The sequence below is a fragment of the Leptonychotes weddellii genome, chromosome 4 (assembly GCF_054177405.1).
Source record: "Leptonychotes weddellii isolate Sample4059 chromosome 4, ASM5417740v2, whole genome shotgun sequence".
In the NCBI taxonomy this organism is placed as follows: domain Eukaryota; kingdom Metazoa; phylum Chordata; class Mammalia; order Carnivora; family Phocidae; genus Leptonychotes; species Leptonychotes weddellii.
In genome coordinates this window covers 9,022,169-9,038,434 of record NC_138372.1, presented here as the reverse complement: position 1 = coordinate 9,038,434, position 16,266 = coordinate 9,022,169, and the positions used below count along the sequence as shown (strand labels likewise).

General features: G+C 55.2%; 1 protein-coding gene across 8 annotated transcripts in view; it reads right to left on the bottom strand.

Moving 5' to 3' along the window:
• Window positions 1-513: 513 nt before the first annotated feature.
• The window catches only part of PRDM2 (PR/SET domain 2), a 118,668-nt gene continuing 102,915 nt past the window's right edge, over window positions 514-16,266 (bottom strand). For 6 of the 8 annotated variants that reach the window (XM_081817518.1, XM_081817524.1, XM_006730858.3 and 3 more), the window contains 2 exons: window positions 7,016-7,159; window positions 514-2,374 (listed from right to left, as the gene is read on the bottom strand). In XM_081817518.1, coding sequence (XP_081673644.1) covers window positions 7,039-7,159 — 121 coding nt within the window. In that variant the 3' untranslated portion in view covers window positions 514-2,374; window positions 7,016-7,038. The remainder of the gene's footprint in view (window positions 2,375-7,015; window positions 7,160-16,266) is intronic. The other 2 variants (XR_014144687.1, XM_081817521.1) reach the window with 2 other exon arrangements.

Genomic DNA, 16,266 nt, shown 5'->3' with positions numbered 1-16,266 from the left:
AGGGTGAACCTACAGGGAGGGAGAGTAGGCTTGTGGCTGCCTAGGGCAACGGAGGGGAGAAACCGGGAGTGATTGCTAATGGGTACGGGATTTCTTTTGGGGGTGACTGAAGATGTTCTAAAATTGAATGCAGTGATGGTTGCACAACTCTGAATATACAAAAAACCCCACAAAACACTGATTTGTACACTTACATGAGTTAACTGTACGGTATGTGAATGCAATCTCAATAAAGCTATTTAAAGAGAAGAATGTATTTACAATCACAGAGGCCTGTCTAGCCTTAGGGAAATGGCTTAGCTTACTGGCTGGCAGGTGGGAGAGTGATTTGAAGGCAGAGTAACCTTGCTTACCAGGCAGGATATTTCCACAGTGAGCTTCCTCGAAACTTCTCGTTGCTCTCATTGCCAGACTGGGGCCTTTGGGGCCACCTCAACCCACCCCCTCCCCACAGAAATCAGCAAAATGGACACAAAACACAGAAACCAAAATGATCACTCCCAGGCATGTTCCTTACAATCGCGCTTCACACTTTTATTGTTAATTTTCTTCACATGGCAGATACAGAACCATTCTCTTCCGTGATCCACACCCACGCCCGAAAACTACCACTGACCAGGAAACACCAGTCTTTAGAAGACCACCCCCATCTTCGTGATCGGGACACTCACAGCCCTTTCCGCTAGTCTGAGAGGTTCGAAGGCTGACCGGCACGTTTGCACATGCAAAAATGAGTGTCCCCCAGCCCCCCACAACATTTTCTGGAATTCACCATCAGTTGAAGGCGACTTTCGAAGCTTTGGATTCATGAGCCTTCCTTGCTGCTGAAAAGGGGAACCCTCAAGAACTGAGAGGCTGGGGTACAGTTCATGAGTGTTGGCATTTATGGGACAAAATTGTATCGTTAGGATAAGGAACAGCCACAGCTTTTCATGCTTGTGAGGGTTGATTTTAGGAGTGGGCAAAAGGATGTCAGCTTATGGAAACTGAAAACAAACAGTGGTTTGGAGCTGGGTGGCAAGTGGAAAACTGTGAATGGAGGCCAGCGATCGGCACTGTTCTGCCCATGTGAGGGTCTCGTGAGACCTTCCTCCTGGACCATCATCAGACCCTACACTGCAGCCAGTCGACTGATTAATTAAATAACACAAGTTATAAAACTTTAAAAAGGGGGCATTTACAGTCAGGGACATAAATACGTGCTTTTAAAAGTGTCTACGTACATATTTACAGAGTTGCAAGATCAACCATAGTAGCCCTGAAAAAAAAGTCCCTTTTTGTGTGTGACCACTCACGTCCTTCCAAGTGCTCTCCTTCCACTGTGGGTTCGATACATCACGACTGGAAACAGAGCTGAGAAAACAGCGCCAGAGTGGTCTCAGATATCCGTGTCTGGGGTCTGCCCCAAAGGCACAAAACCCAAGACCCTCACTGAACTGGGTCCCAACTCCTAGCTCAGCTCACCCGTTTCTCCGAGACATGGACTGCTCCCACACAAAGCGGGAGCCGGCTCCGTCATTCCCTGGTAGGCGACTGGTGGCCTCTGGAAATCTCTTCTTCTCCCCCCTGTGCTTCTTAATCCTCCAATTTATTTTTCATTTCCCAATTGTTGATTCCCTTTTCAGCTACTCTGAGGAGGTCAGCCGCTAAAGGTGTTGATGGTCCCACCAAGGGAGGCAAAAGCAGCACCGGGGAGACCTCCCCATCCCCCACATGCCGTCCCATCCCCCGCCTCTCCCAAGGGAGGAAACAGATCTGCAGATGGGGATGGGGACTTTCTCCCGCCAAATGGACCGACGAGAATGTTAAATCTGGAAAACGACTCAAGCTAGTAGTTCAGGCAAAGAAGGGAGGTTTTCGAAGTGCGCAGGCCAAGGGGGTCGATCGGCGAGGCTCCGACGCGTCCACACGCTGCTGATTCCCAGACATGGTGGAAGGCTAGGGCAGGTGGGGTGGGTACAAGGGAAACTTGGCCTCCTCCTGACGGCCTTGCTCGGACAGGACTGGAGCCGACCCCTGAGCCAGACCACAGTCCCCGCCATGGCAAAAGACAACTTGAGAAGCAAAAAGCAGGATCAAGGAGCTCTTGAAAAATTGCATAGTAGGAGAGGCCCCACCCCAGCAGGAAGGCTGAGCTGCAGAGCTCGGTCCCGGGGGCTGCACCCAAGTGTCATCCATGGTGTGGAATCAGCTGCCTTCCTGCCTCCCTGGGGTTTGGGACCCTCGTCTGAAGACCACACACACACGCACACACGCACACACGCACACACACTCTCTTTCTCTCGCAGGCTCATAAAAGTGGAATAGGTCGGTACTCCCTGCAGGGCAGAAGGCCAGTCCCTTTGGCTTCACTGATTCCAGGTCACTTCAGGTGCTGAGGAGAAAAAGAAAAGAAAAATGGTAAGAGTGGCCGCATACTCAGTGCCTACCCTGGGCTGCTGAAGCATTACCTCACTTAATTTTTCCAGTTAAAGGATTGACTGGGGATGCCTGGGTGGCTCAGTCGTTAAGCTTCAGCCTTCATTCGGCTCACGGGGTCGTGGGATCGAATCCCGGGGTCCTGGGATCGAGCCCCGCATTGGGCTCCCTGCTTGGCAGGGAGCCTGCTTCTCCCTCTCCCTCTGCCTGCTGCTCCCCTGCTTGTGCTCTCCCTCTGACAAATAAAATCTTAAAAAATATATATAAAAATGAAAGATTGAAGTACACCATACATACAAAGAAAAGCACAGCTTGATCAATGTTCACAGTGAACACACCTGCATGACCCCTTCACCCCTAGCCCAAGCTCCCTTCTAGGATCGCCACTAACCCTTACCCCCCAGAATAAACACTCTGATCTCTATCACCATAGATTGATTTTGTCCATTTTTGACTTAAGTAAATTGTGTCTGGCTCCTTCCGCACGACACCTTTGTGATTCATCCCTCCTAAGCCTGTGCGTGCAGTTGCGTCCACCTCCTTGCTATGGGAGTCTACTGGAGGATCATGCCACCTTCATCTGGCTGGTCCACTGCCAAGGACAAGTGGGCAGTTTCCAATTTGGGGCCACCATGAGTCATGCTGCCAGGACACGCTTGTCTATGTCTGGAGGACACGTGTGGTGCACATGCGTGTGTGGTTATGCCGAGCAGAAGTGCTGGGTGGTAGGGTGTGCACATACAACACGCGAACTCTCCCGCGTGTGGGTTCTGGTGTGCACGTGCACGCATTCCCGCCGAGTGTCTCCCTAGCAGTGTAACTGCTGGGTCCAGGGGACGCGTATGTCAGCTTCAATCAATCCTGCCAAAGACTTTGCCATTTTAACTACGCTACCACCTGATTTCATTCTAATGCTTCCGGCGACCCTCATGGCAGGTGACACAGATCCCCAGATCCCCATTTGCACAGAAAAAAGAGAGGCTCGAAGAGGACAAGTGACTTTTACAAGGTCAGGCTGATGACAAGTGGCAGTCATGGGACTTGAACCCAGGTCAAGCCCACTTCGGGGCCTGTGAGTGCCTTCTGTTATGGGGGCATGGCTTCGCCTGCATGCCTCCTCCACAGGAACCCCACCCACAGTACTTGACACAGAGCCAGGCACCGGAGTCAGGACCTGATAAGACTTGCTGCACGGCGTTGAAGTTGAGCATGGCATCGTGCTGGGCCACGTTCAGGCGCTCTGTTCTCTCACTGCGAGGACCTGGTCATCATTACTAGAACTGCCACTCCTACCACTGACTACTATTATTATTACTACACCACTATGTGATGATTTACAGCAGGCTTACGACATACCCGGCCCTTTCCTAAGGGCTTTTCATATACTAATCTGTTCCAGGCTTACGGTATAACCCACAAGACAGGCATTACTAGTAACCCATTTCACAGACGGGCAAATTGAAACACAGAGACATGAAGTACCTACCAGGATTACTGGAGCCGGGACACCTCCAGAAAACGCGCACTTAACCGCTACACTAGGTCCATTCCAACCCCCCCGCCGAAATCTCTTGATGGGGCAGTATACGAGGGTGCCTTCAAGAGAGGGGGCCTCCCTTCCCAGTGGAGGCCTGCATGTGCCCTGAGCGAGCCGGGGGACACAGGAGCCAGCCGTGGAGTGGCCTGCGTACCCTCAGCCTGGTGTGGCTGGGCTGTGTCACCTGAGGGTCATCGAGTGGGATCCACAAAAGGAAGGCAGCTTGCCAATCCCTAGGCCGGAGGCAGCCCTCCAGGGTGGGGACCCCAGCGGCAGGGGCTGTGGGCTGGACCACTGGGGCTGGAGCCAAGCGGAGGCTGTCAGAGGGGGGTTCTCTTATCACCCCACTCACCCTGCTCCTGGGACCCCAGGAGAGGGCCAGTGTTGGGAAGCCTGCCCCAAGGGCAGCGGCAGCCGAGGGGAAGACCACGAAGGTGGCCAGATGAGTGAGAGATGCCAGTCCCTTCCCTGGACAGCCCCCTCAAAGACCCCGGGGCCCAAGCGTGCTGGCTTCCTGCAATGGAGAGAGACAGAGGCACCGAGGACGTGCGGGGGCAGTTTCTCACAGGACTAGACGGGGTGGCGTGTTTCATGCCGAAAGGTGAACAGAAAGCCCTGGGCTTTGTCCATGACATCCATAAAGCCAGAGAAGGGAGGGACACCAGGAGTCAGCGGCGGAGAGGAGGCTAGTTCCTCGCTGGGTTCAGACTGTGGGTAAACCAGCCAGAGCCTCTAAGCCGGCAAGCACAGCAGGGAAGGTGCAGTCCTGGGGCCTTGGGTGCTCCAAGGCCAGCACTCTTCCCTCAGAACAGACCCCATATGCACAGACGGTTTTGCATATGATTTCGGGGGGGCAGCACAGACCCCTTAGAGTCCACCATCCATTCTGGGAGTCAGACGCCTCAAGTTCTGCCTCCAGTTCTGCCACTTGCCCCTGTGTCTCAGTTTCCCTCCCTGTAAAATGGGGATTTTGATGCACACATCCTTCCCATGCTAAAACCCTTTGTCACAGCACTTAAAAAACCATTCTGGAAACATGTGCAACACTGCTATGGACTGACCTGCCCCCCCCATTCATATATGGAAGCCCTCATCCCCAGTGTGATAGGTGGGGCCTTTGGAAGGTGATTAGGTTTAGATGAGGGTGGGGCCCCCATGACAGGTTTAGTGACCTCACAAAAGACACCAGAGCCTCCTCTCTTCACTACTGAGGACACAGCAAGAAGGTGGCCCCTGTAAGGCAGGAAGAGGGTCCTCACCAGAACCCAGCCATGCTGGCACCCTGGCCTCAGATGCTCAGATGCCCAGCCTCCAGAACCATGAGAAATAAATGTCTAAGCCCTAGAGTCCGTGGTATTCTGTTATGCAGCCCGAGCTAAGACAAACAGTATAAGTAAGGTGTTGTTTTTTTAAATCATATATATATAAAATCAGTCACAGACACAAATTACACTGGGCCTCTACTCATCTGAGCACCTTGCTTGGGAAGCTGCACATGTTTGGAAGTAAGGGAAGAGAACGTATCCTTCTAGGGTCATGCCCTGGCCGCCGGGGCAGAGCCTGAATTAGCAATACTTGGCAAACACCACATCGCCACGAGAGACTACGGTGGCCAACGGACACAGCCCAGACTGTGGCCCAATCAGTCCAGGTGTGCCTGGCTCTCCCTCAGGCTGCAAAGGACACCTGCTCTGGGCTGGGAGCCACACCCTGGCGCCCATCAACACAGACATCCACACGGCAGCGGCCACCACAGGGAGGGGCCTGGGCCATGCCCGGATCCAGAATTGTCCTGGTGCTGCCTCCCATTGTCCGGAAGATGCCAGCCCGGCATCTCCTCTCCTGGGCCTTCCAGTTCTGCGCTTAGCAAACATTTCAACTCTGCTCCCCAGCATTCCCACTTCAGGGGCACCTGCCCTCTCAGGAGCCTGTTCTGGAGACTCAGGCTGAGTTCTGCTCAAGACAACAGAGTCCCTGGGGAAAGTGGATTCTGTTTCCATGCCCCTCCCTGGTCCCCAGAGAAATAAAGCCCAGAGCCCAGAGCCTCCAGCAGCTTCAGGAAGGGAGAAGTGAGTGAGCCCTCCAGGTGGCAGGGCAGGCGGAGGGAGGAACATACAAGATGGAAGACCCCAAAGTTTCAGAGGTCAGCCCATTCTTGCCCGAAACAACTGCATTCTCATCCTGAACAGCCCTGGCTCCATTAAGCAGGCATCCCCACACTTGGGGGTGTCCCAGAATCACGGGGCCACCTAATACAGATTCCCAGGCCCTGCACACCAGGATGCTTGTTTAGTGAGTTGCACCTTGGGGTCTGGATCTTTAACTGGCACGTGGGGTCCTCCCATCGTCGTCTCAGGGACACAGTGACAGAAGACATGCCACGTCACCAACAAAGAAGCCCAGGCCTGCTTGAGCTCACTGGCCAAGCCCAGCCCCCCTGAAGAGGGAAAGTCCGGCTTCTATGAATGAATTCAGGTTTTACCATCAGAAAATCTAGGAAGAGACTTCCAGTTCAACTAAATTTAAGTTTTATATTTTGCAGAATACTATCACTTTCACTTTCAAACACATTGTGGGAATAAAGACTACACAATGTTTTCTGGGCTTAAAGCCTCTGAAGGTCTCGATTAAGTGCTGGCTACTGTTTGTTCCTGCTATTCTTATTCAACAGTCACAGCTAATTGCTGGTGCTAACACAGCTAGTAACAGCTAAAAGCTAGCGCTTTCTGTGCATCAGGCACTTTCTACCTGCTTTGCATGCGTGACACTCGTAATTCTCACAACCTGTGAAGTAGGTACCACTGTCATCCCCATGTTACCGATGTGGAAACTGAGGCTCAGAGAGACTGAGTAACTTGTGGAGGTCCCATAGCCAGGAAGTGGCAGAGCTGGGGTCCACACGTGCCTGCAGGAAGGCCCCGTGGCTCCCCCACCGGCACCCAGGCAGATCATGCCCACCCTCTTCCCTGCTTCCCAGCCCACCCCAAGCCCCAAGCCCGGCGCTCCTCGACCCCCAGAGCCACCTGAACAGGGCCAGAAGCCGCTCCACCCTCCTCGTACCTGTCAGGGAGCAGGCGAAGGATCTACTCTTTGAAGAGGGGTCCCTGGAACTGGGCTGCCGCTGTGGCCCTCACATTCCTACACTGCCTGGTGATGTACGGGGCGGCTGGAGGAGGGCACCGGGATGCCAGGCGGAGACTGTAGCTGTTGGGAGAGGAACAACACACACCATCAGCAGGACCCCACCCCCGGAGCCCCGGACGGCACCTTGAGGCCCACGGGATGTGGACTTTAACGACCCACGTGAGTTCCACCGAGCTCTGCCCACCACCTTCCCTCCCCTTACAAGGGACAGGGTGAGCGGAAGCATCCCCCAGCTGGGTTCTGCGACACTGCACTGAGCAGGGCTGTCCTGATGACCCCCGTAGAGGGACAGGCGAGCTGGGAATGGAGCCCTGCCGTGCAGACGGCAGCTGTTCTGTGCTCCCACCTGCGTCCCCAGGCACTGCCCCCGCCCCCGGAAACATCTGGGGAAGTTTCTGGTACCACGTTACATCCATCACCTGCAGTGGGTCTCCTCCAAGCCACGAGCTCTGCCCTCGGCCCGCTATCCCAGCCTCACTGCACCAAGCACTTTCATTTCAGGAATCTCTGAGGGGGTGTGAGCCCGGATCCTGTGACACAATTTGGCCCTCTCTGCTACCAGAGCCCATTAAATGAGATTTTTTTTTTTTCCCAGGAAAGCATTTAAGAATTGTTTAAAAGATAGGTGGCCTAGACCATTCCTTCACCCAGCTAACCCGGACTCATCTTTCAGGTCCTGGCTGGGATACCACCTCCTCCAGGAAGCCCTCCTTCTTTAACTCCTGAATGGGGCAGCCCTCCTGCAGGCTCCCACTGCCCCCTCGTACTTCCCTGCCACAGCACCTGTTACACTGAATCACAACTGGAGGATTATGTATCTGCCTCCCTCACGGGCTGTGAAATCCCAAGGTCAGGGCTTTTGTCCTACTCACTGATGCATCCCCATCTTAGCACAACAAAAATAAATAGCTGCTCAATGAGAACAACACATATGCTGGAAATGTGCTAAGTATTTACATATACCAACTATCCTACTCTACGTACACCTACCAAGGCGGATATTATATGAGCCCTAACTTACAGATGGGAAACAGACCACCGGAGGCTAAGTAACTTGTCCCAGGTCCCAAATTTGTCCCCCAGACAGAAGAACGGAAGTGAGCAGGCCCTCCGGTCAGGAGAGGAGGAAGGTGAGGTGGGCGGGAAAGCGGGAAGGGTGAACACTTGCGGGAACCTCACCTGTATCAGGTGTTGGCTCAGAGTCCACTGCGTCTGAGGGAGCAAGAGACGGGAATGGGGCCAGTCTCGAAGCTGACACATCAGGGCCTAGATCAGTGGTTCTCAACAAGGGCAAGCACTTGGCAGTGTCTGGAGACATTTTTGGTGGTCCCAACGGAGGGGAGGATGTTGCTATGGCATCTAGTGGAGCGGCCCATCTAGTGGATGGGGCATCTAGTGGATGGGATGGAATGCCGCCAAACATTCCACAATGCCCAGGACAGCCCCCATGACAGAGAATGATCCAGAACGGGAATAGTGTCAAAGTTGGCAAAGGGAGCGATCGAAAAATACCTATTTCAATAAATGAAGTAAGTGAACATATAAACAAACAAACATATAAACAGACAAGTGAGGGCCTGGCTCTTGGCCAAGGTGCGGGGCTGCCCTTGTGTGAATTCCTCCCAATGCTGTGCGATCAAGGTCTGTGGTCAGCGGCTTCTACTAGCTGAGCAAGATTCAAGGCAGAAAACTAAAGACAACCCCATGCTCAGCGGCAAGCCTGTGCCCCAGATGGACCATCAAAGTTTCAGAATCACAAAGCCCAGGAGGTGGCCTGGGGGCTGGCTGGGACCCCAATGTGAGCACAGCCCCTCAGCCAGCCGACCCGACCGTGGGAGGGACAGCCCGTTGTGAGGCTGCCTGGAAACTTGGGACTTGCATGCCCCTGTCCTGCTGGGGAAGAAAGGGCAGTCTCAGCACACTGCAGGTCCCCCTACACCGTCCCGTCTGCAGAAACGTCTCTAATGGAGTGCATGCAGCAGGATGAGCCGCAGCTTTGAAGACAGGCAGGCAGGCCCTGCATCATCAATTTCTACGTCTCCCTCTCTGTTACCAGCATTACACATCTTCTAAACACTCAAAAACCAGATCAGTCGAACAAAGGTAACCCCCCTGGCCTCCCGGCCCTCTCTAGCTGTCCAGCATTTCTCTGCTCCCTTGCGCGCGGCAACCACAGCCACTTCCACTAGGGGGCGAGCTTTCTCCCCAGCCCTGGGTATCGGCGGGGTCCGAGAGCTTATGATCGGCGGCAAAGCCCCCAAAGGCAGGCTCCTCTCACCACCCCACAGCACACGGCTTGGCCCAGTCGGGGCAACCCCAGCTGGCATGCACACAGCCCTTGTAATCCCCAAGTACTTTCTAAGCTTATCTCTGGACCCTCCCAGCAGCTCAGGAGGTGGGGAGAACAAGCACTTTTTATACCCATTTCACAGATGAGGACACTGAGGCTCAGACAGATTCGGAGACTTTCCTGGGGGAGCAGAGCCCAGGCCTTTCAGCTCCGTGCGCCACCATTTCTGGGGAGACACCCGGTCACCACCTAGGTGTCTCCTGTTAGGACTAGGGCAGTGATGTCCAGCAGGACAGTCTCCTTCCTGACCACGAAACCCCTCCTGTGGTCAGAGAACTCTTGAGAGCCCAGTGGTTCCCTGGGGCGGAGATGTCAGGCGCTGAGAAACAGCATCTGCGGAACCAGGTATTTCTCCAGTTCTCAGTACAGTAGTGGTTCATGCACAACGACCTGATTCTAAGTTCCTAGCTGTGTGAGCTTGGCAAGTCAGGGGCCTCTCTGGGCTCTGGTTTCACCATCTGCGATACAGGAGCAGTAATTTCACTGGGTGGTTGTGCTGATTAAATTTAGAGGAAGCTCTCAGCACAGGACATGCCAGTACTCGAGTATCCACCTGCAGGTGTTGGCACGGGGGCAGTCGGTGGGGACGCAAGGGGCCGGCCAAGTGAGGCGATGCCAGGGGCTGTGACACATCCCGAGGCAGCGGTGGTGGCATGACTGTCAGTCCCGATCCTCGTCCTCGCTGGCTATGTGGCCCAGGGTAAGGCCCTCCCTGCCTCCTAGGCTCTGAACCTTGGCCTCCTCAACTGTAAACAGAGGCCCTCTCTGCCGGCCTGCCGAGGCAGAGCTGGGCTGGGAAGAGCCCGGGGACCGGGATGTGAGGGCACTTTGCCTTCCAAGAATTCAGCACATGTGGGATGCTCCCGGTGGTGATGACACCAGCAGGTCAGAGCAAGAGGGCGGCCGGTGCCCTCCCTCCACGGGCCCAGTCGGGTCTCCCATGAGCTCCCCCCCTTAATCGGCCCCTTCTCCCACCTGTTCTACGGAAGACCAACCTGCCCCTTCCCCAAAAGCACACTGGATCATGACACACCCTGTCTGCAACCGTCAATCCCGGGCTCCCAGGACAGTGACCATGTTTCTCAACACACAGAGGCCGGCCCCCCACCTCCCCACCCCCTCGCTGGCCCAGCTATGCTGGGCTCCCTTCAGCATGTCCACGCATGGCCCTCTTCCTGGCAGCCCTCAGCCTCGACGGACTCCAGAGCAGGATGGTTTGCCTTTAGCCAAGACGGGAAGATAGCAGGAGAGGCTTCAGGGTTTGAAAAGGATTAGATTTGAAGTGTTTATTCGACCCAAGAGAGAGGTCAAGTGGGTGGCTGAAATGGAACGGATGAATCTGGGGTTGGTCAGCATCTGGGTGGCCCGGCTGGCTCAGCAAGGGGAGGGACCCAGGACGGGATGGGGAGAGGCAGGTGGTGATGGGAGGGAGCCCGGAGAGAGCAGTGGCAAGCCCGGCCAGGGAGAGTCCGCCACTGCCAAAAGTCAAGGAGGCCAGGAAGGAGAACCACAGCCGTGTTCAGCATGGGCCCAGAGCTGCTGGTAACCACGGTGACAGGAGCCTCCAGGGCATGGCGGAGACAAACCCCAAGTGAGTCCGAGAGAGGAGGACCCAGAGAGCTCCCTCAAGGAGAGTTGGGTCAAGGGAGGCCGAGAGGGGAAAGGGCTTGGGAGGGGAGGAGGCCAGGGGCTCTCTGGTCCCTGCAGGAGTCTCCATGCCCCCCACCAGGCTGCCAGGACATGCTGAGTAGAGTCCCCTGCCTGCCTTGTCCCTCCTTCTGCAGGAGTCAGGAGGGACGTCCTGGAACGTAATCCCCAGAGCTGGTTCAGCCACACAGGAGTCTTACACAACTCTCCATAAATTCTCAGAGTGCAATTCATTTGAAGTCCGTGTCTGATGTTCTGCACTCTTGCCAGAGGTGAAGGGAGAGGCAAAGTGTGTGGGAGCCAGTGCCAAGGTGGGACAACCCGAGATGCTGCTGAAATTCCCTGGAGGCTAGGTGCAGCCCCACAGGTCGGGGCCGTGGGAGTCACCGCCTGCTTCCTGGCGCCAGCCACCGGCCGCCTCAGGATTGGTGGCATCTTTAAAGGCTCCACCTTCCCCAAGCAGCCCCTTCCATTCCCAGGAGGGCCCCCCACCGCCTCAGATGAGGCCCCCACACTGGGCTTCAGAGGCAGGGCAAATGGCCCAACACTGGGATGCAGGAACCTGAATTTCAGCCCTAGATCTGCTGCTGACTTGCTGTGTGGCCTCTGGAGGATGCCTCCACCTCGCTGAACCAGAACCATCCCACCTATAAAATGAGGATGTCAAGCAAGGAAAACTATGCAATGGTATCATTTTGAGCACCTGCTATGAGCCCAGAGCTACTTCAGATGCTTTATGGGAGCTCCTCAAATATTCCCAGCAGCACTTGAGGCAGAGACAAGGATGATCTGTGTCTTACAGAGGAAGACAGAGAGGTGAGGAAGCCCAAAGTTCCATCCATGTTCTCTTGGTCAATAGGGGGTGCAGCCAAACTCTGAATCCAGGACCATCTGACCCCTAAGCCTGGCTGCCCCTCCCTGAGGCAGTTCTTGTAGTGATGGGGACCAAAGAGTGCTTTTCAATATTCCAAGAAGCCAGATGGGGTTAACCGTTTGCCCACAGGACAGCCACCCACGAGGCCAGGAGCTGGCTTTGAGCTGGAACCATGTCAGCTCAGAGGAACCCTGGCATTGAGAGGTGGGGTGGTGGGGGGCGGGGGGGGTCTCAAACTCCAATGCTCACTGGAGTCACCTGGAGAGATTAAAAAATCCTGCAGCCCGCGCCTCAGCCCTACAGATTTTAATTTAGCCGGTTTGCATGCCAGGCATTGAAAACTTTAAAAGCCAACTCTGAGGGCCACTAGCCTAGATCTGTTTCCTCAGAGTATGGTCCGCAGTCCCTGGGGGCTTGTTAGAAATGCCGCCGCTCAGCGCCCCCCCACCCCGCCCCTGGACCTCCTGAGTCAGGAACCCGCATTTTAACAAGCTCCCTGGAGCACACAGGGGTTCTGTATACTGAAGTCAGGGGAGCGAGGGGCTGAGGACACCTTCAGCAGGGCGTCAATGCAGGCCACGTGCTAGGTGGCCGTGCCTAAGAGGGGCCTGGCTCTGAAGCCTGGACAAGGATAATGCAAGTGGCCCTTAGGGGACAGCAACAAAGGTCTGAACCCACTGGCCTGCACAGTCACTGAGCTTCCTTCAAGTGGAGACGCTGGGGCCGGGGGAGACCCGCAGCTAACACGTGCCGGTGGGCATCACCGGCCCCGGCAGCTTTGTGCTTAGATAGTATTTTCATTTGCTCTTCCCTCTAACCACCTGAGAAGGGTTATTGTGCCCTTTCTGTGGCTGAGAGGGCAGTAGCACAGACAAGTCAGGTAACTGCGGTGACACAGAGAGCTGCGGAGAGATGGGGAAAGGGCAGCGAGGGAGGGAGCCAGGATCCACACAGATCTGATCCAGACCTGAAGTCCGCCTCTCCGCACACGGATTCTCCTTCCCTCTCCCCAACTCTAAAGGCAGCCACGTGCCCGGGCCAGCTCCGGATTTGGCTGCCATGCATCCGAAAGACCAATCGCGTCCCTGCCTCATGGGGCCTTCATGCCAGGATCTGAGGTCTTCGGAGGCCATCAGTTCCCCAAAGCTGTTTGGCTTGCACTCCAAATACCCAGCATGTGACAGCTCGTAACACAACCCAGGCAACAGGAAGGCTGGCCTGGCCTGTGGGGACCTCAGCCAAAGGGAGCTACCAGTGGGGAGATCCCTGCCGCCCTGCCAGGCTCGGAGAGGGGCAGGGGACCCCCGCAGCCATGCCAAGCAGCCCTTCATTCTCGGTGAGGAAACTGAGCCAAGCGAGGAGGTCACGCACTCAAGGTCACATGCAAGTTGTTCTGGGGAAGGAGTGAGGGGACAAAAATGGGGAGGGAGGGCAGAGTGAAGCCCCCACAGACTTGGGACAAGGAGCCGTGGGAGGCAGGTGCCCCACACATGACACCGAACTCAAGCCCCGGAGGGCACAATCTTGTTCATTTCCCACCCACCCACCTGTCTGGCACAAGAGGTGCTTGAAGAATGTTCCCTGAACAAGTAAATGGCGAACGTGGAGCCCAGACCCCCAAACACGCCTGTCTACACTGCTCGAAAACCAAATCACCCCAGGAAGTAACTTCCCGGAAGGTTCCTCTCACTCCCGAGGCCCCACCCAAACCGTGGGACCAGGTCCCCACTTTTATAATTCTTTGAACACAAGTCCACAGGCCTCAGGCCTCCCTGACAGACCCTCCCCGCTCCCCTCAGGGCAGAGGCTCACGTCCAGAGGCTCCACACGGGCAGAGAACAGCCAGCACCCAGACGAGCCCAGCTCAGGCCCGAGCAGCCCCGGCAGGACCCGGCAGGACAGACAGACGAGCGGCTCCTCGGACACAGACACCTCGCACCACACTTTGCTCTGGCCCCCTCAACCGAGCTCCAGGGCGCCCCCAACACTGTCCCCCTCCCCTCTCACTGAGCAGAAACGGGCTGCTTTCTAACACCCAAGGAAACATCTACGACCAGGAGGGAGGCCAAAACACGAGCAAATACACGCGTGTCAAGACAGATGAACGCACACAAAGCAGGTTCCCATCTTGGGACAGAAAGGGACGGATGCGCCTCCCCTGAGGTCCGCGTGGAAAAGTTCCTTTAAAAGGTAAAATTCTGTAAAGACGCTAAGTCTTCATTATTATGACCATTCTGCCTTTTATTTTATTTTATTTTTTTTAAGATTTTATTTATTTATTTGAGAGAGAGAATGAGATAGAGAGAGCATGAGAGGGGGGAGGGTCAGAGGGAGAAGCAGACCCCTCGCTGAGCAGGGAGCCCGATGCGGGACTCGATCCCGGGACTCCAGGATCATGACCTGAGCCCAAGGCAGTCGCTTAACCAACCGAGCCACCCAGGCGCCCCCATTCTGCCTTTTAAAGTTGACACGAGCCAAAGGAAAAAAAAGATGCAGTCAACTCCAGGGACCAGCCTTTGCGTGGTCTGGAGCTGTTGGGACTGAGAGTCTCGTAAGCCCTGGGTGCGTCTGCCCTGCGAATGGGGTTTCTTAAGTCTTGATGCTGGTGCCCATTCCAGGACACTAAGGAGAAGAGGCGGCTGGCTGCCTTAGGGGAGAAGCCTGTGGGAGCTCAGGGGGCTCTTCTGCTACCGAGGTGTCTCTACCAGCTGTCTCGGGGGGCCTGGGTGTGCCACGAGGACATGCTTGCTGTGGGCCTGAACAGGGCGTCGGTCCGCAACAGTGACACAGCCCAAAGGGCAAGGGTGCCGTGGACTGTGGGGCTGGAGGCCTCATCCGCAGAGGGGGCCGGGGCCTGGGTGGCAGAGTCTGCTGGCGCACCTGCCCCGCCTCCCCGCACCGTCCCGCCATCCCCCAAGCCTGTACCCTGGCTGACTCAGGCTGTAGCATAGAGGGCTGGGACAATTCATCCTGTTGTACTGACGGGGACGCAGAGGAGGTCTGTAGGTGCTCGATGCCTTGGACCCCGGCTGGCCGACTCCACTCTGGGCTGCTTGGGCCTCCCCAGAACCCTGCATTTCACCTGGTTTGTGACCCACTCATTCTCGGTGGGGAGGCCATTCAAACAGGCTACCTCCCTGCGGAGGACAGACCCCCAGGCCCAGGGACTCAAAGCCAAGGTAGGAGCAGAGGTGGAATGAAAACTTTCCTAATGCGTCTCCCATGTAACTGCCATTTCCCAAATCAAGGTTCCGCAGAACTGGTTCCCCCAGATGCCACGTGTGTCTGCGTTACCATCTGCGTCCTGGCCGCCAACATCTCCATGCTTTTACTATGTGCCAAGTGCTGTGCCCAATGTTTGACTTGGAATCACAAATTTAATCTTCACAAGACCTTTGTGAGATGGGTATTGTACATTTTATACACGAGGAACTAAAGGCACAGAGAGGTTCGGCAGCTTGCCCAAGAACACAACACTGGCAAGAGGCAGAGCTGGGATGGAAGCCTGAGCCACTCACCTCCAGAGCATGGGCTCGTGAAGCCCAACAGGCGTGTCTCTGCAGGATTACTGAGCCTTTAATGTGCTGACAGGCGGGATAAATCCCAAGAGGACGACGCAGGCTGTCATTTACCCCAAACTGATTTCCCCCATTGATGTGATCACTACTTACTGACGGCCTGCTCTGTGCCAGGTACATAGGACATGGTGGAGGGCCGAGCGGATGTGCTCTCTGAAGGCACAAGACTCTGCAAGGGGGTGGCTTTGATCTATGCTAAGCCTCCGGGAGGACCCTTTAGAGCACCACAAAGAAAGAAAAATTAATTCAGCCTTTCTGAACAGAAATTTTCTAAAATCAGCCATTCAGGGGCTCCTGGGTGGCTCCGTCGGTTAAGCGTCTGCCTTTAGCATGATCCCAGGGTCCTGGGATTGATCCCTGTGTCGTGCTCCCTGCTCGACGGGGAGTCTGCTTCTCTCTTTCCCTCTGCCTCTGCCCCTGACTCATGCGTGTGCTTTCTAATAAATAAATAAAATCTTTAAAAAATAAAAAATAAAATAAAGTAAAATAAAATCAGCCATATGAAGCAATGTGTCCTGAATTTGATTTAGTATAATCTTTGGGAGTCAGGTTCTCCACTCTGCACGTATGTGCTGTCATGTGCCTTGGTGGGGAGATGTCCTTGAGACTTACTAAGGGGTGCCAGCCTTCCTGTCTCCACACTAAACAAAACCAGGCACTCTAGTGATTATCGGTATTCATCAGTCAAGCACCTATTATACACCTGGCCCTGTGCTAG